This window comes from Ictidomys tridecemlineatus, chromosome 2 (genome assembly GCF_052094955.1).
Source record: "Ictidomys tridecemlineatus isolate mIctTri1 chromosome 2, mIctTri1.hap1, whole genome shotgun sequence".
Lineage (NCBI taxonomy): Eukaryota > Metazoa > Chordata > Mammalia > Rodentia > Sciuridae > Ictidomys > Ictidomys tridecemlineatus.
In genome coordinates this window covers 216,688,224-216,713,364 of record NC_135478.1, presented here as the reverse complement: position 1 = coordinate 216,713,364, position 25,141 = coordinate 216,688,224, and the positions used below count along the sequence as shown (strand labels likewise).

The window sequence follows — 25,141 nt, the reverse complement described above, 5'->3', positions numbered from 1 at the left end:
ACTCTACTGAGCTGCATCCCCAGTCATTTCTTAATTTCGTTTTCAGACATGGTCTTCCTAAGTTGCCTAGGATGGCCTTGAACTTGGGATCCTCCCGCTTTAACTTTCCAAGTAGCTGAGATTACAGGCATTCACCATAACACTCAGCTATAAATCTACACAAATCTTAACAAAAAATGTATACCACTCTGGGTAAAAATCTATTCTGTTTGCCAGGCATGACAGCGCATGCTTATATGACTCAAGAGGCTGAGGCAGGAAGATTCTAAGTTAAGAGACCAGCCTCAGCAACTTAGCAAGGCCCTAAGTAACTTAGCAAAACCCTGTCTCAAAAAAAAAAAAAAAAAAGGCTGGAGTTGTGGTTCAGTGATTAAGTGTTCCCTGCCTCACCTGAAAAAATCTATAGGGCTGGAGCTGTTGCTCCGTGGTGCAGCACTCTCCTGGCACGTGTGAGGCACTGGGTTTGATCCTCACACCACATAAAAATAAAACAAAGGTATTGTGTCCACCTACAACTAAAAACAAAAATTAAAAAAAAAAAAATCATCTATAGTGCTGGATACAGTGGTGCACACCTGTAATCCCCACAACTCAGGAGGCTGAGACAGGAGAAATGAAGTTCAAAGCCACCCTCAGCAAAGGCAATGTGCTAAGCAATTCAGTGAGATCCTTTCTCTAAATAAAAATACAAAATAGGGTTGGGGATGTGGTTCAGTAGCCAAGTGCACCTGAGTTCAATCCCTGGCACCAAAAAAAAAAAAAAAAAAAAAATCATCTATAGTATTTCTGAACTAAAAGTACAAATGCTGTATTATGCAAACTACCTCTACTTTCTAATTAAGTGCTTTTAAAGAACTGTTCTGAAGAATGAAAAAACTTGTAAATATCAACCTCTGTGAGCAAAACTATTATTAAAGATATAAATTATCAATCCGAGGGGCTAGGGTTGTGGCTCAGTGGTAGAGTGCTCGCCTAGCATGTGTGAGGCCCTGGGTTTGACCCTCAGCCCATATAAATAAATAAAATAAAGATATTGTGTCCAACTACAACTAAAAAATAAACATTTAAAAAATATATATATTAAATTATCAATCCGAATAGACAATATAAGGAATGTAAATTCCTCTAATGACACTGTGAAACAATTATTGCCTAATAATCTGACAAAAAAAAAAATGAGGGCTTTATCAAGTAGTCTGTTTTTGTAGCACACCAATTATCAAATGATAGATTTAATACGTACAGTTCCAGAAAGGACATCATGGGGGCAACAGTTGAGAAGATGACTCTTGCATACTCTGTCATCACTGAATTTGATTCGTTGACGAGTAGTATCTCCTGTAATATAGAAAAGTTAATAACATTCAAGGTTAGACAACTAGAAAGTATTTATTTTCTCAGAGCCCTGGTATCACTAACTTTGTATGTGTGGCTCTATTCACACACATTTATAAATCAGCTCAAGAGGGATTAGTTTTTTTTTTACATAACATCCTACAGAAAAACTATTTTAGACAACATGCAGTTGCGATATGTGTACTGCACATGTAATTCAAATAGTCAAAGTGGGAAAGCAATGCATTCTGTTAAACAGAGGACTTCAGAAAAGCATAGGATTTTAGAGCAGGAATGGACCTTAAAGATTATCAAGTCCAACTCCTTCATATTGCAGGTGAGGAAACTGAGGCTCCAAGAGGTTAAGCAACTTGCAACAGACCCACTAAGAGATTTTCTACTGGTATACAATGTTCCCTTCTTGACAGTAAGCACTGATTTATTTTGTAATTATTTATATTAATTGAAAAACATAAAAAGTAATCTTGCAAACATTGCATACACACTGCGAATCCCCACTGAACCCCAGACGCCATTTCTTCCACTATTTTGTTCCAGTTGAAGTGTCTCCCTTTTGCTGCCGGGAGGAGTTAGAGAGGGTAGAATAACGCGTTTAAGAGCGTACAAACCTGGAAGAAGGACTTACACACCAGTCAAACAAAGGCACATTGCCTAACTGAAATGTTAACTTTAATGCCTCCAAAGGTTCCATACCTCCAAGTTTTATGTAGTCTGTGCTATATATTGCCAAACTGGGTACATTTAAATTCATTCTGTCTTCATATAAAACAATACACCTCCTAATCAACAGAAGCATCCAACCTGCTTATGGCTATCAACTCAAAACTTTATAGAATCTAAAAAAAGAAAAGTAACTAGCTCTAATAACAAAATACAGATGTTACTTTTTTTTGGCTTAGAATCTCTTTGGAAAAATAAAAGAAAAATTCATAAGATGTTTCCTCTTTCTATGTAGAATGATAAGCCCTAAGAAATGTAGGTGTTTTATTTTAGCCTTAAATTGATATCATCATTGATAAATGAAAACCTACTGGTGAATTACTGAAGCAAAAATTGTTAGTACTAAAAGAGACTGTAAATACCTAGGTAGTTCACATGATGCCTGGAGTACTTCATACACTTTCATCTAGGAAGTGATTCAATCATTTAAATTAATTTCTGTATTTTCACATGTGAAGTAACAGGGTTCAAACTTTATCCCTTCAAATGGTCTTATATTGAAGAGCATAACTTAAATTCAATACTATGGGGTAAGATTTTGTTTAAATTGTTTTAATGTGGTTAAAAAGATTTAAAGATCATTCTAATTTGCAACCAGGGTATATACATTTTTAATAATAATTTATAGTTAAAATAGTAGCTTCAGAGCAGTTCAACAGTAGGTTTTCTAAAGGCTAATTTCTAGTAGGTTATTTCTGACACAATTTGGAATAATCCATTTAGTGTTCACGCCTGCTACTATAATAAAGGTTATTTTGATGGTCCGTTTTTCCTTTTAAACACAACTGCTTTTGTTCCACATTCATTAACACATCTGAAAAGTTAGTGATAACTCACGGCTCGGCGATTGCGGGGCCTTTCTGACACTCCCTTGCAGATTGAAGTAGGCAGGCATAGATACATTGAACCTTTACAAATGAAACAAGGGGCCAGATTGTTCAGTTTGTATAGAATAGACTCTGCCAGCAATTTCAATACAGCATCTAGAAGTACATGTTGACTGTAGAGATTCTTGTATATGAAAACAAAAGTGAACAAAATCAGGGTGTTTTATACTTTTGTGTTTTTTTGTTTGTTTGATTTTTAATAATAATACTGACTTCACAAGTGTGGAAGAATATAACTGGCTGTAAGTAAAAGTCCAAGGCTGCACATTGGAAGTGGCCTTTGGGCCAACTGGGTTTTTTTTTTTTTTTTTTTTTTAAATGTGTCTCTAAAAAGTATATTTTATCAAGATTGGCGAGTGTCTGCTTAAAGCTCATGTTGGAAGGACACAAAGATAAACTCACACTAGAATGTAAATCTGTAAATAGAGGCTTTTTCCTCCCTGGCTTTTAAGAAAAACAAACTGTTTTAAATCTATACCCTAATTACGTTAATGATTTTAAAGTTGATGAATTTTTTTAAAGGAGGGGAACCCCAACCCTTACATATCTAGGGGTCTCCCTGCTACAAGTATCTAAGCTTTTTGGCAATACAACAGCAATGTCATTTCAGTACTATGTTCAATTTTATGGCTCAAGGGTATAAGCTAGGCCTAGAATAAAATTAACATTCACCAAAGTATTACTAATCAAACATTTCTTCTAGCACAGTGACTGTTTTTGCATAAGAAATCACATTAAATCTAATAATAAGATATATGTTCCCTAAAGATACTCTAGCAGATAAAATATCAACAATTCCAAATACGAATATAGCAAGTGGTAGCCCTGATGAGCTTAAAAAAAAAAAATCAATCTTTTTAAATGCCAAAAAGCATTTTAAAATAAATCCTCACTGCAAATGAATGGGTGCTCCACAATCATTTGATAGCAAATGATGTGTTGTAGCAAACACAACAGATACAGTTATCAAATATTAGTCATTATAGAAATCTCTAAAATAAAAAAATCATAAAACTCCTAATAAATCGAAATACAGAAATACCAAAAACAACTAGCAAGTAAGAATCTGTTTACTGATATTTTAAAAGTTCTGTTTAAAGGACTTTTAAGGCTAAGATTTTTTAAACAATTTGGCTACATAACCATGCTGCATTTAACAATTTATTTGGGCTTATGCAATGGAAGCATAATTTAACGAAATCAACAAAGAATTTTTAAAATAAAAATACTGGTAATTTTGATTTCTGTCATAGTATCTGGCCCAAACCATGTTTTTCAAAAAGAAAACTAGGTAAAAACAGCGCCCATTAAAAAATAATAATAATAATTTAAAAAAGGACAAACATGAACCAAATCTCCTTATAACATAAGAAAATAATTTTATAAGTTTGATGTACTTCATCTTTCAGTTTTCTGGGCATATAGTCATATGAAAATAATCTAAATTGTGTAAGCCAATTTTCCCAATAATTTTCCTCTCATAGATTAAAAAATAATACATAAATGGGAATAAAGTGCCTTGGCACACTGATATTAGATCCAAATCACAGAATCAATCTAAGTGACTCTAGGCCTCCATGCTAGACAAGAGCTTAAGACAAACAGCTAAGACAAGCACCCTACCCATCATTTTGCTAGAGAATAGGACATATAAGTAACAATAACACAGGTAGCTTGGTTCAAGTGCCAAATGGGTGTTTCCAAAAGGTGAGATACCTTTAAAAAATTTTAAGACTAGAATGAGCAGCAAAGACATAATAAGGTTGAAAAGGCTTCATGCATTAAGTAGAAGCCAATATTTGAAAGATGAACAGGACTTAGAGCAAAAGAAAGAAGAAAGAGCATTCCACACTGGACTAATATTTTTGACAAAGCTTACAGAGGCATGAAGGTTTGGTGAATAGCAAGTAAACAAAATTGGTGTTGGCAAAGAGCTTCATGTAGGGAAATAGCAAAGTCAGGGCCAGAACAACATTTTGGGGGTAAAATTTGATGCCCTCTAATTTTTTTTTAATAATGGAGCAAAAATTAGGTCAAGTTATTTGAGTCAACAAGACTGTCTATAAGCACATGGAGGTCTTTTCTGCCCTATAACCACCACAATAATTCAGTAGGCTTTGTATATAACTACAATGCCAAGTTTTTCAAATTATAAATTTGATTTAGAACTTTGGCACGTGAACAGTTTTCCATTCGAAACACCGAAAGTCCTATTAATACTTCCTACCACGAAACTATCTTCAAAATTACAATTCACTTATTTCCCTTTTACTAACCCCTTCATGGGTGTCATAAACTATAATCCTGATTTGAGATCACCCAAGTCATAGGTAACTAGAATGCATATTGGTCGTCTCCAGGTCCTTCACTAATGTAACAGAGACCAAGGTGGACTGAAGCAGTTGATTTCACTCAGGGAATACAGACTGGCCACTCTAGATAGAGAGCACCTGTCCAAACTATACTCAAAATCCTCTATCTGGAGGTCAAAATAACCACATTATAATTCCCAACACTGCCTTTTATGGTCCTGCCTTTTCTGAAAATGACTTATATTTAAGTTTTAGTAGGAATACCTACTTAAACCTCAGCCTATGTGATGTCTCACATTGTACACGGTGCATGCTATTATCCCAATACCCACCCCTTCCCCACCAGTCCCACCCACCTTTTCCCTCCCAAACAATAAACCAAATCAACTTTCATAGATTTATGTGCTATTTTAAAAACATCAAAATTTTACTTTACCCATTCTGTCCGATGCTCCCTGTATTTTTTTAAGCTGTGAGTGGATGACCATGCTATGTGATCAACAACTGTGAAGGCTAAGCAAAAGTGAACTGAGTTTAGTATAATTTCAAAAGAACCTTAAAGTTTGTAATATTTGACATATTTAATGGTATGCAGACTCCTATCTTACTGCATATTATCAGGCATTAATGGCAAGCAATTTATAAAAGCAATCCTTTTTTTTTTGGTACAGAATTTAGCTTAGAGCTCAGCTTAGGGAAAAAAAAGAGGGAAGAGAAAAGGCAACAGCACACAAAGTAACAGATGCATCCCCGCGTCTATAAATGGGGGCAGGAAGGGAGAAGCCCTCCCACATTTTCTAGTGTGGCAACCAAAGCCCTCCCACAGATAGACTTGTCATATGTCACCACTGGCTTGGGACAGGCCAGGTCCCTTCTCTCTGACATAAGATCCATAACCCTCAGTGACAGGAAAGCTAGAGCTAGAAAGAGAAGTGATAAAATTGAAAATTTAAAGCTACTTTGTTTCCCCAACTCTTTGAATCCCCAAATCTCTTCTCTCTCACTACCATTTCATTTCATCCAATATAATCTGCAGAGTCCACATGATCATATGGAAACTACATAGAGACCAATGGCCAGTTTCTAGTCTACTCCAGGGCAGAAGTGACCCTAAGAAGTACACAAGTAAACTCTGTGTCTTCTTGTGGAGCCAAGGTAAATGCAGGCGACTACTGCTGCATGGTGACTACTATACTAAGGAACCAATTTCATTACTTTTGCACTCTCCTCATACTTTCTCACCAACTCTAACTTTTCCCACCTACCTTTGTTGTTCCTTTAGAATTCACTTACACAAATCCTTTTATTAAAATTAACTTTGTTTCCTTGTTAAAAAATATACTCAGTTACACCCACTGCATATTTAAGCAGTTCTAAGTATAGGACTCAATATATATAAAAGAACTCGTTGCTGTATCTTAACATAATATAATCACAGATGCTTTGAAAACATTTAACATGGCTTGATATGTTATACTTTTCAGACATATATTCATTATATAAGAAAAGAAAAAAGTTTTAACAGTCTGCCTTCCAACTATAATATCATTTCTTTTTGAACTTATAAAGTTGTACTGAGTAGCAGTAGCAGCTTTCCTTTCCTCCAGAAAATTTCAAACCCAAGGGGTACTACTATAAGCTTAGAAAGACAATCCCTCTTAATCCTTTGATTCACGATTTGTAATTACAAATAGGTACTAACATTATCCCACCTTAATCCCCATGATAAGTTCAAAAAATTTTAATGTCCACTTAAAAAAAAAAATTCCAAAACAAGTTCATTCTTGATGGATACGGTTAAAGACTAACATTTTGAAATCTAGCCCACCCATCTATGAAAATTTAATTCATGTAACAACATTTATAAAAGAATGAGACTGGGAAACAGTCTTGGTAGGAGAAAAAGGATCTTTAAGAACTAACAGAATGGTAATGACAGAAACGTGAGAATAGAAATATTAATATAGCTATATTCCAAGATATAATTTCATCCCAGCCCCAAATCTGTCTTCTGTCATTATACAAGGAAAATCTTGGCAGCTAGCAGAGATCAATGTCTTCATACTGGAGGTGGAGAAAGAGTTAAGAGCAAGAGTTGCTTTAGGAAGGCTAACAGCATATTTCTATTCTTAGATATGAGAGACACTATAAAAACCTAAAAAGTTGCTTTTCAGCAACTTTAGGAATTAAGTTATAATTAAGTTATAAAAGTAGATTATACAAAATTTTAAATATATGTAATAAAAAGTTGCAGCCTGCTAAGTTTTATATTTTGATACTTACTTACAGAGCTGCAATTCTGATACAGTAACACTCGCACTCTGGATATCGGGTGCCTTCTATCATCCAGAATTTTCTATACACAAAATTAGAAGTAATGAAAGCTATCTTTGGCTACGAAGAAACAGCTGAAAAGAATCAAAGAAAAAGTGATTGGCTGGCTTATCTATTAAAAAAAGACAAGTCCTCATTGGTTGGTTACAGCTATAAAAACCAACAGAAGCATCCCCAAATCTAAAACCAACAAAGAAATAAGAGAAAAGAAATGTAAATATCAAAAAGACATAGATAACAGACAACCTAATGATAAAGGAAGTCAAAATGAAAAACAGATGGCCATGAAGGAGACGTGAACCTTAAAACTAGAAAAACAACACAGCAGAAATACTGTGTCGCACTGGATACACACCAATTTCACAACAAGTATTTCCTCTGGAAAGGAATGAGACCATAAAGGGGAACATAAGGGACTTCATTTGTAATGCTTTATTCACTTTTTAAAATCTAACAGAAATAGTCAAAGCAAAATCTGTTTATTCATGTAGGTATTTGTCATTTACACTTTGTAAAGTACTTTTTTCAAAATCAGATACCTATAACCAATATCACAGAATGTGTCATCTGAAAATAATCATAACTGTTTATGTGTAAATCTCCTCATTAGATTTTTGTGCCCTCTAGGATTATTTTATTACAAACCAAAAAGGAAATAGAAGCAAATACATCCATAATTCCTAAAGAAAAGGAAAGAGATGACTAAAATAACTCAGCAACTTGGGTATACTAAGGGAAGTGTCCACTGCTATTAATAATTACTCTAATCCTAAGTACTACAATCAATATATAAAATACCACCATGGAAAAGTACTCACTCTAATACCATGAGGAAAATTAAAGTATAACACAGAAATTTCTCACAATACTAATTAATACATGATTTGTAGACTCTGAGATGAATCAACTATTTTGTCCTGCACTGTTCCCCATGTCCTTAATGCAGTTCCTACTCTAGGGTTCTTTTCATACTCCCATGTGGAACTGTCTGGTAAAATCCTCCAGACCTGGTGACAGAATGAGTGACTCCCATGGACCAAAACACTAAAAGAGAGGTGAGAAATTAAGCTAAATGAGGTAATTTCACCCTGGAGGTCAAGAAGGACCTCTGGGACTGGGGATATAGCTCAGTTGATAGAGCACTTGCCTCACATGCACAAGGCCCTGGGCCCAATCCCCAACACCACAAAAGAAAAAAGAAGGACCTCTTCTCTAGAGTCTCCTAGATCTCTCTTTATCTCATAGGTTTGTATTTCCAGCCAATCATTTCTATTTATGGGATCAACAGCTCAACAGTTTCCTCTCTCACAAATAACTAGAAAGATTATTTTGTGTTTTATGAACAAGTTCATCCACATTATAAATATCATGATTAAGTCTGGAAACACGTTTCTATTTGGCAACAGTATTTAATAAACCTCATAAATTATTTTTTTCTTCCTTTTTCTTTTTTGCAATACTGAGTACTTTGCCACCAAGCTATACCCGTAATTATTTATTTATTCAAGTGGGGGTGGGCACTGAGGATTGAACTCAGGGGCACTCAACCACTGAGCCACATCCCCAGCCCCTTTTCGTATTTTATTTAGAGACAGGATCTCCCTGAGTTGCTCAGCACCTTGCTGTTGCTGAGGCTAACTTTGATCTTGGGATCCTCCTGCCTCAGCCTCCTCCTCCTAAATCACTGGGATTATAGGTGTGCACCACCTCTCCCACCAATTATCCCTTCTGGAGACAGGGTCTTGCTAAATTGCAGAGACTTGCATCTCCTGCCTTAGCTTCCTGAGTCTGTGGGATTACAGGCATGTACCACCCTGTCCAGCAAAAAATTCTAATTTTTAGCCCAGGAAACACTTAAATGATAATAGAGTCTACCTATATGTCTATAACATACCATTTGTTTTCACTGTAAATTGTTTTTAGGGTAGTTTTTAAACTTCATTATAAATTAACTTGAAATTTTAGAGAGTGAGTTGCAAAGAAAGAACATTAAATAAATAGAAAACAATACAAAATAGTAAGAGTGATGCATAACCAACATTTGGGAAATATTTACCTAGAACAGGGCTTCTCAAACTTTTAATATGCATTAGAACCACTTAGGCTTCTCTCTTTCTCTTTCCCTCCCTCCCTCCCTCCCTCCCTCTCTCTCTTTCCTGGATACTGGGGATTGAGCTGGGAGCATTCTACCACTGAACTACATCCCCAATCCTTTTTAATTTTTTGAAACAGGGTCTTGTTAAATTGTTGAGTCTCAAACTTGTGATCTTCTTGCCTCCGTATCCAGAATTTCTGAGTCAGTGTGTAGGCCCCCAAATTTGAATTTCGAATAACTTCATAAGTTATGTTAAGGGATCTAGTCTGGGGACTACAGTAACCAAAAACAGTGACTAAAAAGTTTTATTATAGCTTTAACCATTATAGCAGTGGTACACTCCTATAATCCCAGCTGCTCAGGAGGCTGAGGCAGGAAGATGTCAAATTCAAGGTCAACCTCAGCCATTTAGTGAGGCCCTAAACTTCCTTAAGGAAGCCCTGCCTCAAAATAAAAAATAGTCTTAAAAAAAAGAGCTGGGAATATGGCCCAGTGGTTACATGCCCTGGGTTCAATTCCTGGTACCACCCAAAAAAAAAAAAAAAAAAAAAAAAAAAAAAAGCTTTATTATAAAAGACCAGATAGTAAATATTCTAGGCTTGCCTGCCATATGACTACTGCCAATTATTCAACTGGATTGCTGTAAAGCAAAGCTGTCATAGGTTATATGTATATGAATGGGCATGAACTGTGTTGCAATAAAACTTTATTTACAAACAGCAGGGAGTCATAGAATCAGCCCCTTATCTAAAACATACTCTCAAGCACTGAAAAGGGTATATAGTGTAAACTATCCTTAGGGTAGAATACATATAGAACTAGGTATGCAATATAAACTATCCAATAAATATCTGACTTCTTCTAATGGAAAGCAAAGCCTTGCAAAATTTAACTCTAAAAGAGAAAATAAGTGTGCAGAAATCTGAGGTCTCAAGAAAATAAAAAGCAAAACGATTTACCATATTCAGAAGGCATGACAAAAGATTCAGCAAGGGCAGCTGGTTAATTCTTTTCACGTTGAATCAAATAGGTCAAACATCAGTTGTACATGGTTCACAACTAAATTAGAACATATGGATCAATATTGAGTGAGTGTTTTTTAGAAAAGTTTTAAAAATTCCTTTCTCTGACCAATGTTAAATAGCATACTATAACATTTATTCAGATGACTAAACTACATATTCCTTTCTGATGTCTTTGACCTTTCAAAGTCATATTCAGTTAAAACATTCTGTAGACCATTTCAGAGTTCTTATAAACTACTTTTCTCTATATCCTCAATCTTTTAAAATTCATCTATTTGGCCATGCCTTCTAATTTCTGCCCTAACAGCTTCTAATACATGAGAATTTAAACCAAAATCAATTTTCTGCAGGTGCTGAAGCTACAAGATTTCTGTAAGTTTATTCTTTTTTATTCCCTAATTCCATTACCAACAAGATGTTTCAACTTCCTTCATCTTCTCAGTCTACAATTTCTTAGTAAACTGATTTAAGTTGGATAGAACTATTTATATTTCTTCAAGAAATATTAATATAGCATTCGGCTTTAAGGATTCAGTCCATTCCAAGCACCCTTCTGGAATCCCATTCTTGAGAAGCATCTGGCTCACTATCTAGTCTTGCTCAGACTTACTGTTCCTCACTTTCAAGATACCTATCTTTTCAATCCCTCTGCTTGACTGAACCTTTTGCAACTTGAAGCTTCACTGACTAAACGCTGACTCAATAAACCTGACCTTGACCCATGTCACCTACTTGCCTTTGAATTCCCTGTCTTGAACTTGCAGTTCACTGCTCTTTTCTTCACGACATCACATCTAAACTAGATCAAAGCATTTACTTCCTGCTTATAGCTTACACAAAGATAAATATTTTGTTTCAATTTATTTTTTTACCTGAAATAATGACTCAAAATATAGGCTTACTAGAGAACTAAACAACTGTAGAAAATCCAAGGATAACACAGGGTTCTATGAGGTAATATTTCTACTGTTTTCTGGGCTGCTCTATAGATAAAAATATTAGAGTTCAAAATTCAAAGTGAGGGGAAAAATTTAACTGACTCACTATACAGGTGCTAAAAGAGCTTTAATGTTATGGATATACCTGGAACCATGAAGTCAAAGTTATAGAAATTCAGAGACACTACTATTTAGCCTTAGGTTTGCTAAACATTTGTTTTCTGAGGGGATACATGGGTTGAACTCAGAGCCACTCGACCACTGAGCCACATCCCCAGCCCTATTTTATTTAAAGACAGGGTCTCTCTGAGTTGCTTAGTGCCTCACTTTTGCTGGGGCTGGCTTTGAACTCCTGATCCTTCTGCCTCAGCCCCCTGAGCTGCTAGGATTACAGGCATGCGCCACTGGGCTCCACTGCCAAAGGTTTTATGTTAAATAATTTACAAGATCTAGGATAACATGTACCCATTATGTAAAAAATATGTGCTTGTACATTAAAGGCTACGCCTCCTTCACTTAAAATGAATGATCCAAGTGGAATAAAAGAATGACTTATAGCTGACCAAGAAATAAATATGGCTCATTACATTAATGAAGGAAAATTAAGAGAAAAATGTATTCAATGTTCATGACAAGTCAAGAAACACAGGTTAAAGATGATTTTATAAAGAAGAAAATCCACTGGAAAAAACACTACTTCAATCTCTGATTTACTGATTTTGCAGAAAGGCAGTCATGTTATATTGTCCTACAGATGATAAAGTTAGATATAACTAAACATGTTAGAAGTAGGTAAATTACTTCCTGAATTCTATCTTCCTGGGTATCCCCTAAGATGAGTATCTTATCAATTTCATATTGTATAAACTATAACATAAATATAACTAGTGAAGACTATCACAATTAATATCCTCTATTAACCAAGGAAAGTATCATACAGTTTAGTAAGATTAACACCAAAAATAGCTAAAATTATCTGAAAGCTTTAACTTGCCAAATGCAATCAATCCCTAGTCATGGACAACACATGATGCCAAAGAAGTCTATTAAAGTCTACGTACTCAATCTACAGGTTATTTTGAGGGCATACTTTCACTCCTGGTCTGTTTGAAGAGATGAACTCTGCTCCCATTTAATGCAACTAAGAGATCTGGAACCCTCAGAACAAATTATCCTCTGTAACCTATCTAATTTCTAAATTTAGGATGTAATCTAAATTTACACTCTCACACCCTGTTTAATTCCTATTACCTGCATCTTCTCAGATCTTTCAGTGATCAGAACCAGAAATGTATTATAATCAAACTATATGTTAGCAAAAGGGCTGTTGCTAAGGGATCCCTTACAAGTGATTCAATCCAGTAAAAATTACCATGGTAAAAATTCTGTACGAGGGCACAGGGTTTCTCCAACTGTTACGCAGACAATTCTCAAACTGTTTCTTGGGTTTTCCTATGTGGCTCCTCCCTGCTACCAAATGGAATATCTGTCTCCTTCCTATTAATGCTAATAACTAAAACAGAAAGGTATTCACAAAATATATTGACTCTTAAACCTGGGATGAAAAAATATACTAATAATTAATATCTACTTATGGTCCTCCCTTCTTAAAAACTTTAATAAATGTATTTACTTTTCTGAGGTTAACAGGAAAATATTTGGTTTCCCATAGAGCAAATTACAGATTTAACTTGAGGCAAAAAAGGTTTAAGTGACTTACCCAAGGTTACAATTAGAGACCAGGTCTCCTGAGTCTCAGCTCAGTGCTCTTTTTCTTAGCCCATGATGCCTTATCAGAAAAATCCAAATACAGTCAGACCCCCAGTTACATGGGTATGAGTTACACTGATTCACATATACAAACTTTATATAGTGTGACCAATGTTTCAACTCACGCGGTACCCTGCTTCCATTTATGCAGTATGCCAGGCATCGGCACGATTTTCAGTGGCACACAGGCGGTTGCCACCACCAGGGCCCTAGGCAAAATTGCAAAGAAGGCAAAGTTTGTCTTTGGCCCTCCCACCTCCATTATGCATTCCTCTCCCACCTCCTGGTCATCCCCCTGCCCAGCCTCCCAGCACCATCATGCTGCCCACTAATTGTTCAAAGCCCCCCACTTCCACACTCACCCAGGACTGTCCTTTCTTGAAGTGCCCAGTGATCCAAAAATTACCTCTCCATTTCCCTGACACCAAAATTCCTATTCCTGAGGATTCCAGTGAAGTTTAGGTAATCTAAATGATTAATTCATTTAAGTAATTCAAGATAAGGTACATTTATAAGGTACAGACTTAAATCTCCAAGGAATTTTAAAAGGGATTAAAAACTCTGTTGGGAAGGGGAGAGGGAAGAAATATTTTGGAAGGGAAACTAACATTTTTCCAGAGCTCCAGGACTCCTGTGCCACTTCAGCTGTTTTCATGGATGGGACACTGAAGATTGAGGGGGATCATGGCTACCTGAGCCTCACTAACCAAAAAAGAAAATGGCTGCTTCATAGTCAGTCTCTGGGGTTTAAAAAAAAAAATAGGACCAAGCTGCCTTAAATGCCCTCCTACCTATCTTTTCCATCTCTTTCCCACCTCCTGGATCCCCATTTCCACTTCCAAATATACCCAACATAATTCCCCAGAAACAGTTTGTGTGTCTAATACACGACTTCTCATTATATGGTTTCAAATTACATGATGTTATTCAGTGATGTCTCCATGTTCCCCTATCCCTGGATAACTTGCAGTTGACTGCTAAAAAAAATAATCTAATTATTTAAATATCCTGAATTATATCAAATGTGTAAAATTCACTAAATATCTAGTTAGAAGGAAAATAATTTCTGATTATATCAAATACATAAAAGAATTTGGATATATTAAAAAAATTATTTTCCTTGAAAGTGGTATATTTCTTACTTCTGACCCAATATAGCAGTGAAAGTCCTGTTATTTCAGTTAAATATTATTGTGGACTCGTAGACATAAATTCATTCATAAATCCTCTAAGTCTGGAGGCAAAAACAAAACAAAAAAAGTCCAGTGACAGACACATAATATAAATTTATTTGTATACAAAGCAGAATGGATTTTAAGAAATCCAGTTTTCTGCTGGGATTACACATCCAATAACATGCACATATGTATGTGTTACTCTAACTCTGCAATACTAGATGAGCTGCCTAGTTCAGAAATTTCTCAGGTGATGGTTACCTTGATCCAACTATTATCTTGCCAGTAATATCAGAAAATCTAATCTATGCAGAAAATACCAAAATGGTATCTGTCAGGGATTAAAAGGATCACATAAAGTAAGTCTTGTGACTTTATTAAAAAGATTGTGTTAGTTAAGATCCTAGATGAAGCCCCTTCCCAATACCCTCTCTCATGCTAGAAAAAGAGAAATGTTAAAGACATGCTGCAGTTATAACCATTCTTATCTACGCATGGAAAATGATAACAGTTAAGTTTCTCCAATGGCATTTTTATTTAACATTAATTTTCAAGAGTTTACTACACAAATAAACCTATTTTCTTCCCAATCTTTCCCTTCTCTCTATACAACCACAGTTTGTCATCTATACCTGTTTATCCTAATGTTCTATGAAGAAAAGTTCCCAGTGTGGGTTTTTATTAACGCTGAAAAGCCATTCTAAATATGCATTGCTAAAAATATTTTAATGCAATGAAAATTTTTTTTCCTACTCACATATTTTGCTGCAAATCACTCAAGTAAATCATAAGAGCAACTATCATAAACTAAATTCAAGGGCCTTTTCTCCTAAGTCAAGCAACGTGAATAACTTCTCAAGAAAAAAGCATTTAAATGGCTAAGAAACTATTTGCCAAAACAATCAACATATAAAAACAAGGATTTTCGGTTTTTAAGAAAGTACTCAACTAGACTTTTCCTCCACGTTGTCGTGAATTTAAGCTGAATTTGAAAGAGTATATTACTAATTATTATCAACAAAAAAGCAACAGATTTCTTCGTTTTACTTAGAAATTCGCTATGACAAAAGATAATTCAGCACGTAGTTGCTCTCTGTACGGATTCTAACCTAAGTGCCTAAAAATCTCTTTGTTTCCCTCGATTCTGCTTCCCTGGGCATCAAATTTCCAAAATGGTCCTATTTGGGGCGCATGCAAGATTTGTCAATATTTACTGAACAAAGCCTCTATTAAATTGTCTAACAAAATGGAGGTCTCTCGGAAAAACAGGCCATAACATTTTTTCTTTTCACAAAATGGGGCCAAACACACCCACTTCAAGAAACCATGGTTTGGGTCAGATTTTCCATAAAAATGGTTGGTTCTGTGGGGATGGATGGTGCATCTCTGGGTCGGGGTAAGGTTTTCCTTCGCCCGGGGCGGGGGGAGGGGGCGGGTTGATTCTCTCTAGACTCTGGAGGACGGCGACAAGGGACGACCCAAGGCTCTGGGTTAAGGAACTAGATCGGGAGCGGGGGCTTTAGCCCGCAGGTACCTAATCAGCAACAAAACGGGCCGCCCGACTACGCAAGAGAGACGTGGGCTCTCCCATCCCAGCCAAGTCAACATTAAAAGCACAAACTCTCCTTTCTGCCCCCAGGCCCCGCCTAGTCCCATTGGCAGCAATTCCCGCCAATCCGCATGGTCACCGCCCCCCAAGCCCGCCTGCCAAGCCCTGATTGGATGGGAAGGGAGCCGGGGACCTCGTGTTACCAATCTGGGAGCCCCTTACTCAGCCACACGCGCGCGCCCAGGTGCGCCCTCGGACCCCTTCCCGTCGTCGGCCCCATCCCCTCCCCCACCCCCAGGGCTCTGGCAGACACTTACCGTCCCTGGAGGTGCCCATCAACTGGTCCAGCATCGCGCGCATCTGGGCCTGCGCCGACATGGCGGCGGCGTAGCGGACGGACGGGCGGGGGTGGGGCGCAGACAGGCCCTTTCGGGCGGGGGATGAGGGGAAGGGGTGGGGGAGGTGCGATGCTGTCTTGGTGGCCGCCGCAGCCGCCGCCTCGAGGCGTGCGGAAGGAAAGCCGGAGGGGTCGCGGGAGAGTCCGGGCTGCGCTCCTCACGACGACGTGTACGTGGAAGACAGCAGCTCCCGAAAGAGACCCTCGTGCCCTCACTCTCCGTCCGGTTCCAGGAACAGACGCGACACGGGCTAAGCAAGCTCTCGCCTCCAACACCGCCACCCGCCAGAAGCCGTCAAACCCCCCCTCCAAGCTGTGACGCCGCTCGCCGCCACCGTCGTCGCAACGGGAGCGCGCACGTTCCTCGCGCTGAGTCGTTTCCCGCGGGGCTCCACCAACTGGCGTCCAACTGTCTTCGCTCCGCCCGCCCGGCCCGGGGCGAGGGTTCCACCCTAACGGCTCGCGGGCGCGTGCACGAGCACTGCCCCCTCCCCTCCCTCTAGATCTCGCGAGACTCTGGTACTTTAACCGACTCTCCAGCCGGATCTGCCCCGAGGCGCCAAACCCGGACCTCTCAGCTGCAGTGAGACTAGGGCCGTGCTGGCGGGCCAGACCCCAATTAGCAAAATGTGCCAGAGGTTAGCCCGACGAAGTAAGTAGAGACCGTGCCCACCAGTTTGACAGAGACTCCCTGTCCTAACAGCTAGCGTGGGCGTGTTCCTGATGAATAATCCCAGTTCCAGGGCCCAGCCCGAACCGAGTGGACGCGGCCTTTCTTCCACGGGACTGCAGACACTGGGTCACTGTCCCACATCTGTGCCCCCCAGCTGGGACATGTCAGGTTCAGGAAAGTACCCTGAAGTCAGTACCCCGGGAAACCGGCTCTCCTACCCAGTCGGATCAAGCGGGCAACTCTTAGGCTATATTTGAAGCTATAAAAATTAACCTGTGTCCTGAGAATTTATGAGGAGGCGATCTTACAGAACCGGCGAGTCAGCGACTGTGACCACGGGAAAACCGGGGCTCCACGGTTTCCTGTTGCCCTGCTCTGACCTTTTACTTTTTTTTCCTTGTACCTGCGATTGACCCCAAGGGTGTTTAAGCAGTGAGCCACATCCCTAGCCCATTTTTATTTTAAGACAGGCTCTCGCTAGGTTGCTTACATTCTCGCTAAATTGGTGAGGCTGGCTTCCAACCTGCGATCCTCCTGCCTCAGCCTCCCGAACCGCTGGGAATACAGGCATCACCACCACGCCCGGCTCAGCAAATGATTTCTTAATCTTGCATGTCGAATGGATATAACTACACAACTCTTGCGATATTGTTCTGAGAACAAAATGAGCCAACGGGAAATACCTAAACTAGACCTTTTGCCTGGTGTTTTTAAAACCTTTGGTAAAATTCTTTGAGACATTAATATCGTTTCCCTATAATTGTACATGCATCGCCTTGGGACGTATAATTTCTGGTTAATGCATTATCAATTAAAAAATAACATGAAATAGCAAGCACAGTCCCAAGATCCCTTTAATTGTATAATGGGCCAATAAAAGTTTTAGAGTTATCTTTAGTAATTGACAAAAAATTTCTCTCTGGTTAGAAAACTTCAAATTCTAAACCAATCCAAATACTAGAACTGTCATCCTTTGAAAAGTGATTTACAACAGTAGAAAAATGTACAAATTAATGTCCTAGAGGGATGCACTATTAAACATTACCGTGAGAAACACTAGTATTGAGAAAGTGCACCAAAATGTTGAGCCGCCCATGATGGTACATGCTTGTAATACCAGTGACTGAAGAGGCTGTGGCAAGAGGTTGGCAAGTTTGTGGGCAGCCTCGGCAATTTAGCAAGACCTTGTCTCACTAGCTCAGTGGTAAAGTGCCTCTGCATTCAATTCCCAGTACCAAAAATAAAAAGAATAATTTATTTTATTTTGCCATACTAGGGATTGAACCCAAGGGCACTTATCCACTGAGCCACATCCCCAGCCCTTTTTCTTTCTTTTGAATCGGTCTCAGTGAGTTGCGGAGGGCCTTGCTAAGACAGTGATGCTTGCCTCGAATTTCTGATCTTCTTGCTTCCGCCACTCTAGCTTTCAGGGGGAGTAGAGACATTGTATTATGGCATCCAGCTCTTTTTACTTTATTTTTTTTTTGCGGGGAGACACAGGGTCTCCCTGATTTGCCTAGGCTAGCCTTGAACTTGTAATCTTCCTGCCTTACCCTCCAGTGTAGCTGGGATTAAAGCCTTGGGCCACCATGCCCATCTTGAAAAATTATGTTTCAGTGAATAAATTTTATTTATCTACTTTCTATCTTTTTGATTACATTTTACATTAACCTTCTTGGCTTACATTTTAGATGTATTTAGTATAAACAGCATAGTTGGGTTTTTAAAATACTTTGGCATTTACTGTCTTTATTTTTGTTAGGAATAGAATCCAGGGCATTGTGCATGCTACCAAGCACTACAACTGAGTTCCATCCCCAGCTCACACACTTTTAATTGAAGCAAACTGAAGCATTTAATCATTTATATTCACGTTTTACTCATATTTTGCTGGACACAGTGGCAAATGCAACTCTGGAGGCTGAGACAGGAGAATTGCAAGTTCCACACCAGCCTCAGCAAATTAGTGAGGCCCTATCAGAAAAGGCTAGGGATGTATCAGGTGTGGTGGGGCATGACTGTAATCCCAATGTCTCAGGAGACTGAGGCAGGAAAATCAAGAGTTCAGACCCATCCTCAACAACTTTTTGAGGCCCTGAGCAACTGAGACCCTGTCTCTAATAAAATATACAAAGGGCTGGGATGTAGCTCAGTGGATAAGTGCGCCTAGTAAAATCCCCAGTTACCATCTTCCCATATGGTAGCTAGTGGCCAAGTGTAATAGTGGAAACCTAAAATCTCAGCAATTTGGGAGGCTGAGGCAGAGGATTACTAAAACCAGCCTCAGCAACTTAGTGAGATCCTATGCCACTTAGTGAGAACCTGTCTCACAAAATAAGAAGTAGGGATGTGGCTTAGTGACAAAACATCCACTGAACATATTCATTCAGTTTATTTGTGATAAGGAACTACAGAAGTTGGTAGTAGCTGAAAAAACAGTTAAAATAAGCCAAACTCAGTGTCACCCCTATAATCCCAGCTATGTCAGAGGTTGAAACACAACGATTCCCAGTTCCAGGCAAGCCTAGGCAACTCGTGTCTCAAACATAAAAACCAGGCATGGTGGCATATGCTCAGGGAGCCTGAGGCAGGAGGATCGTAAGTTCAAAGCCAGCCTCAGCAAAAACGAGGCACTAAGCAACTCAGGGAGACCTTGTCTCTAAATAAAATACAAAATAGGGCTGGGGATGTGACTCAGTTGTCCAGTGCCCCTGAGTTCAATCCCTATACCAAAATAAATAAATATACAAGTGAACGTAAAAAAAATAAAAGACTGGGGATGTAGCTCAGTGGTAAAGCCCTACTGGTTCAATCCCCTATGCCACCAAGATACATTTTTAAAATTTTAATTAAAAAACCATTTGAGACAAAGACAGAATCGTTATCTTTTAAAGGAAGAGCCTTGAGCATGTGAAAATCCAGCAAGGGAGATGTTGATGTTGGCGGGGGGGGGGGGGGGGGGTGTAAAAGAAACAGCAATGTAAAGGAATATGATAAAGCCTGTTTCATATCCAAAACCAGAGGAAGGCATTGTCCTGCCAAAACCTCAGCCTTCCCTAGTCCCAGGACCCAGACAGTATAGAAAGTTCACTGCTAATACAGTCTGTGTTCCAAAATCAATTCTTTCTAACACTTAGTTGAGCTATTCTCCGCCTGCCCCATACTAGGGATTTAACCCAGGGGTACTTTCTCATTAGGTATCCCCAGTCTTTTTTTATTTTTTATTTTGAGATAGGGTCTCACAAATTTGCTCAAGCTGGCATCAAATATATGATCCTCTAACCTCAGCCTCCTTTGTTGCTAGGATTATAGGCATGCCCTGGGTTCAATCTTCACACACCAAAAAGAGTGGGGGAAAGAAAAGCTGTTTGTTTTTTTTTTTTTAATTTTACTCTTTTTTTTTTTTAATATTTCTTAGGTGTAGATGGACACAACACAATGCCTTTATTTTCATTGGGTGCTGAGAATCGAACCCGGGTCCTGCCCATGCTAGCCACCTCCCAGCCCTTTAAAAAAGCTGTTTTATTATACTGTGTTTGGACAGAAATGGCCTGAGCAAATTATTTAATCCATAACATTTGATATGTCTGTGCCGAAAACTTTCAGTCCTCCTGCTAAAACCCCCCAAGTAGCTGGTGTTACTGGCACATGCCACCATGTCCAGTTCAAACCCCCTTATATATATTTCTTTTAAAATTTTTTTGTTTTAGTTATACATGACAGTAGAATGCAGTTATGCACTTTGATATGTCATAGTTAGATAGGATATAATTTCTCCTTTTTCTGAGTGTACATTATTGCAGAATCATATTGGCCATGCAGTCACATATATACATATAGTAATAATGTCTGTTTCATCCTACTATCTTTCCTGTCCCCACATCTCCTCCCCTCATCTCCCATCACTTCCCTCCACCAAATCTAAGGTAACACTATTCTTCCCTAGTGCCCCCACCATCTAATAGCATCCACATATTAGAGAAAACATTTGGCCTTTGGTTTTGTGGATTAACTTATTTCACTTAGCATGATATTCTCCAACTCCAACCATTTACTTGCATATGCCAAAATTTTACTCTTCTTTAAAGCTGAGTAATATTCCATTGAGTATATATACCACATTTTCTTTATCCATTCATCCATTGAGGGACACCTACGTTGGTCCCACAATCTAGCTATTGTGAATTGTGCTGCTATAAACATTAGTGTGGCTGTATCATTATAGTATGCTGATTTTAAGTCCTTTGGGTAAAAACCAAGGAGTGGGATAGCTGGGTCAAATGGTGGTTCCATTCCCAGTTTTCTGAGAAATCTCCATACTGCTTTCCATAGTGGTTGCACCAGTTTGTAGCCACCAGCAATGTATGAGTGGACCTTTTTCACCACATCCTCACCAACATTGATTGTTAACCTGTATTCTTGATCATTTCCATTCTAACAGGAGTGAGATGAAAAATCTTTGTGTAGTTTTGATTTTCATTTCTCTAATTGATAGAGATGTTCAACACTTTTTCATTTTTTGTTGATCAGTTGTATTTTTCTGTGAAGTGTCTGTTCAGTTCCTTAGCCCATTTATTGATCGGGTTATTTATTTATTTATTTATTTATTTATTTATTTATTTATTTGGTGTTAAGTTTTTTCAGTTCTTTACATATCCTAGAGATTAATGCTTTAGCAGAGGTGCATGTGGTAAAGATTTTCTTCCAATCTGTAAGCTCTCTCCTCACGTTATTTTTTTCTTTGCTGAGAAGAAGCTTTTTAATTTGAATTCATCCCATTTATTGATTCTTGGTTTTACTTCTTGCACTTTAGGAGTCTTGTTAAGGAAGTCAGATCCTAGGCCAACGTGGTGAAGATTTGGGCCTATTTTTTTCTTCTGTTAGGCACAGAATCTGTTCTAGTGCCTAAGTCTTTGATCCACTTTGAGTTGATTTTTGTGCAGGATGAGAGATAGTTTTAATTTCATTTTGCTACACATGGATTTCCAGTTTTGCCAGCACCATTTGTTGAATAGGCTATCTTTTCTCTAGTGAATGTTTTTGGCACCCTTGTCTAATATGAGAAAACTGTATTTATATATGGGTTTGTCTCTGTGTCCTCTATTCTGTACCATTGGTCTACAAGTCTACTTGGTGCCAATACCCTGCTGTTTTTGTTACTATAGCTCTGTAGTATAGTTTAAAATCTGGTATTGTGATGCCTCCTGCTTCACTTTTCTTACTAAGGATTGCTTTAGCTATTCTGGATCTCTTATTTTTCCAAAGAAATTTCATGATTGCTTTTTCTATTTCTATGAAGAATATTCGTCATTGGGATTTTAATAGGAATTGCACTAAATCTGTATATAACACTATTGTTACCATGGCCATTTGGATAATATTAATTATACCTATCCAGGAACATGGGAGATCTTTCCATGTTCTGAGGTTTTCTTCAATTTATTTCTTTAGTGTTCTGTAGTTTTCATTGTAGAGGTATTTCACCTCTTTTGTTAGATTGATTCCCAGGTATTTTATTTGTTTGTTTGTTTTTAGGCCATTGGGAATGGAGTAGTTTTCCTAATTTATCTTTCAGTGGATTCATCACTGATGTATTGGAATGCATTTGATTTATGGGTGTTGATTTTATATCCTGCTACTTTGCTGAATTCATTTATTAGTCCTAGAAGTTTTATGGTGGACTTGTTTGGCTTCTAGGTATAGAATTATGTGATCAACAAACAGTAGTAGTTTTGAGTTCTTCTTTACCTATTGGTATCCCTTTAATTTATTTCTGTTGTCTAATTGCTCTAGTTAGAATTTCAAGGATGATGTTGAAGTGGTGAAAGAGAACATCCTTGCTTTTTCCAGTTTTTAGCAGGAATGCTTTCAATTTTCCTCCATTTAGAATGATGCTGGCCTTGGGTTTAGCATATATAGCTTTTCCAATGTTGAGGTGTTCCTACTATCCATAGTTTTTCTAGTGTTTTCAACATGAAAGGTGTGCTGTATTTTGTCAAATGTTTCTATATCTATTGAGATGATCATATGATTTTTGTTTTTAAGTCTATTAATATGATGAATAATGTTTATTGATTTCCGTATGTTGAACCAACCCTGTATCCCTGGGATGAATCCCACTAGATCATGGTGCACTATCTTTTTAATATGTTTTTGAATGTGATTTGCCAGAATTTTATTGAGAATTTTTGCATCTGTGTTCATCATGGATATTGGTCTAAAGTTTTCTTTCCTTTGTCTGGTTTTGGTATCAGGGTGATATTAGCCTCAGAGAATGAGTTTGAAAGGGTTTCCTCCTTTTCTATTTGATGGAATACTTTGAGGAGTATTGGTGTTAATTTCTTTTTGAAAGTCTTGTAGAACTTGTCTAAGAATCCATCTGGTCCCGGGCTTTTCTTCACTGGTAGGCTTTTTTTTTTTTTTAAGTTGTATACAATACCTTTATTTTATTTTCTCTTTTATGTGGTGCTGAGGATCAAACCCAGGGCCTTGCACATACTAGGCAAGCGCTCTATTGCTGAGCCTCAACCCCAGCCCAGTTGGTAGGCTTTTGATGGCATTTCCTATTTTATCACTTGAAATTGATCTGTTTAAACTATGTATGACCTCCTCATTCAGTTTGGGTAGGTCATATGTCTCTAGATATTTGTCAATGTCCCTGATATTTTCTATTTTATTAGAGTACACATTTTTTATTATCTCTGTATTTCATATGTGTCCGTTGTGATAGTTCCTCCTTCATTTTGTATTTTAGTAATTTGAGTTTTTTTCTTTTTCTCTTCATTAGCATAGTCAGGAGTTTTATCTATTTTATTTACTTTTTCAGAACCAACTTTTTGTTTTGTCAATTTTTCAATTGTTTCTTTTGTTTCAATTTCATTAATTTTAGCACTGATTTTAATTATTACCTGTCTTCTACTGCTATTGGTGTTGATTTATTCTTTTTTTCCCCTCCCTAGGGCTTTGAGATGTAGTGTTAGGTCATTTATTTGTTGACTTTTTATTCTTTTAATGAATGCACTCAATGCAATAAACTTTCCTCTTAGTACTGCCTTTATAGTGTTGTATCAGTGTTCACATTTACCTCTCAGAATTTTTTAATTTCATCCTTGATTTCTTCTTCTACTATCCATTCATCATTCAATTGTGTATTATTTAGTCTCCATTTGTTACAGTAGCTTCTATTTTTTTATTTTATCATTGATTTCTAATTTCATTTCATTGTGGTCTGACAGAATGCAGGGTATTATCTCTGTTTCTTTGTATTTACAAAGAGTGCTTTGTGCCGGGGATGTGGCTCAGTGGTAGAGCACTTGCCTAGCATGGGTGAGGCACTGTGTTTGATCCTCAGCACCCTATAAAAATTAAAAAATAAAATAAAGATATTGTCCCTTTATAACTAAATAATAAAAATAAATAAGACAAATAGTTTTTTAAAAAGATACTGGGCTGGGGTTGTGGCTCAGGGGTAGAGTGCTTGTCTAGCATGAGTGAGGCCCTGGGTTTGATCCTCAGCACCGCATAAAAAAATAAATAAATAAAATAAAGGTATTGTGTCCAACTACAACTAAAAATTGAATATTTTTTAAAAAGTTAAAAAAAGATATGGTCTATTTTAGAGAAAAGCCATGTGCTACTGAGAAGGAAGTATATTTGCTTATTGATGGATGAAATATTCTATATATGTTGTTAAGCCTAAATTATTGTTTTATTTAGTTCTGTAGTTTCCTTATTTAGTTTTTGTTTGGAAGATCTTTTCAGTAGTCAGAGAGATGTGTTAAAGTCACCCAGTATTATTGTATTGTGGTCTATTTGACTCTTGAAATTGAGAAGGGTTTGTTTGATGTACACAAACGTGCCATTGTTTGGGGCATAAATATTTATAATTGTTATGTCCTAATTATATATAC

At 37.7% G+C, this 25,141-nt stretch overlaps 1 protein-coding gene across 7 annotated transcripts in view; it reads right to left on the bottom strand.

The window, feature by feature from the left end:
* Positions 1 to 16,959, bottom strand: part of Luc7l2 (LUC7 like 2, pre-mRNA splicing factor) — a 71,323-nt gene extending 54,364 nt beyond the window's left edge. Inside the window, exons 1-7 of one of the 7 annotated variants that reach the window (XM_040291360.2) lie at positions 16,479 to 16,615; positions 13,563 to 13,646; positions 10,664 to 10,763; positions 7,559 to 7,683; positions 5,712 to 5,788; positions 2,914 to 2,984; positions 1,244 to 1,338 (exon numbers count right to left, since the gene is read on the bottom strand). In XM_040291360.2, coding sequence (XP_040147294.1) covers positions 1,244 to 1,338; positions 2,914 to 2,971 — 153 coding nt within the window. In that variant the 5' untranslated portion in view covers positions 2,972 to 2,984; positions 5,712 to 5,788; positions 7,559 to 7,683; ... (1 more) ...; positions 13,563 to 13,646; positions 16,479 to 16,615. Of the gene's footprint in view, positions 1 to 1,243; positions 1,339 to 2,913; positions 2,985 to 5,711; positions 5,827 to 7,558; positions 7,684 to 10,663; positions 10,764 to 13,387; positions 13,542 to 13,562; positions 13,647 to 16,478 lie in introns of those variants that run through there. The other 6 variants (XM_013361580.4, XM_040291359.2, XM_013361583.4 and 3 more) reach the window with 6 other exon arrangements.
* Positions 16,960 to 25,141: the final 8,182 nt, after the last annotated feature.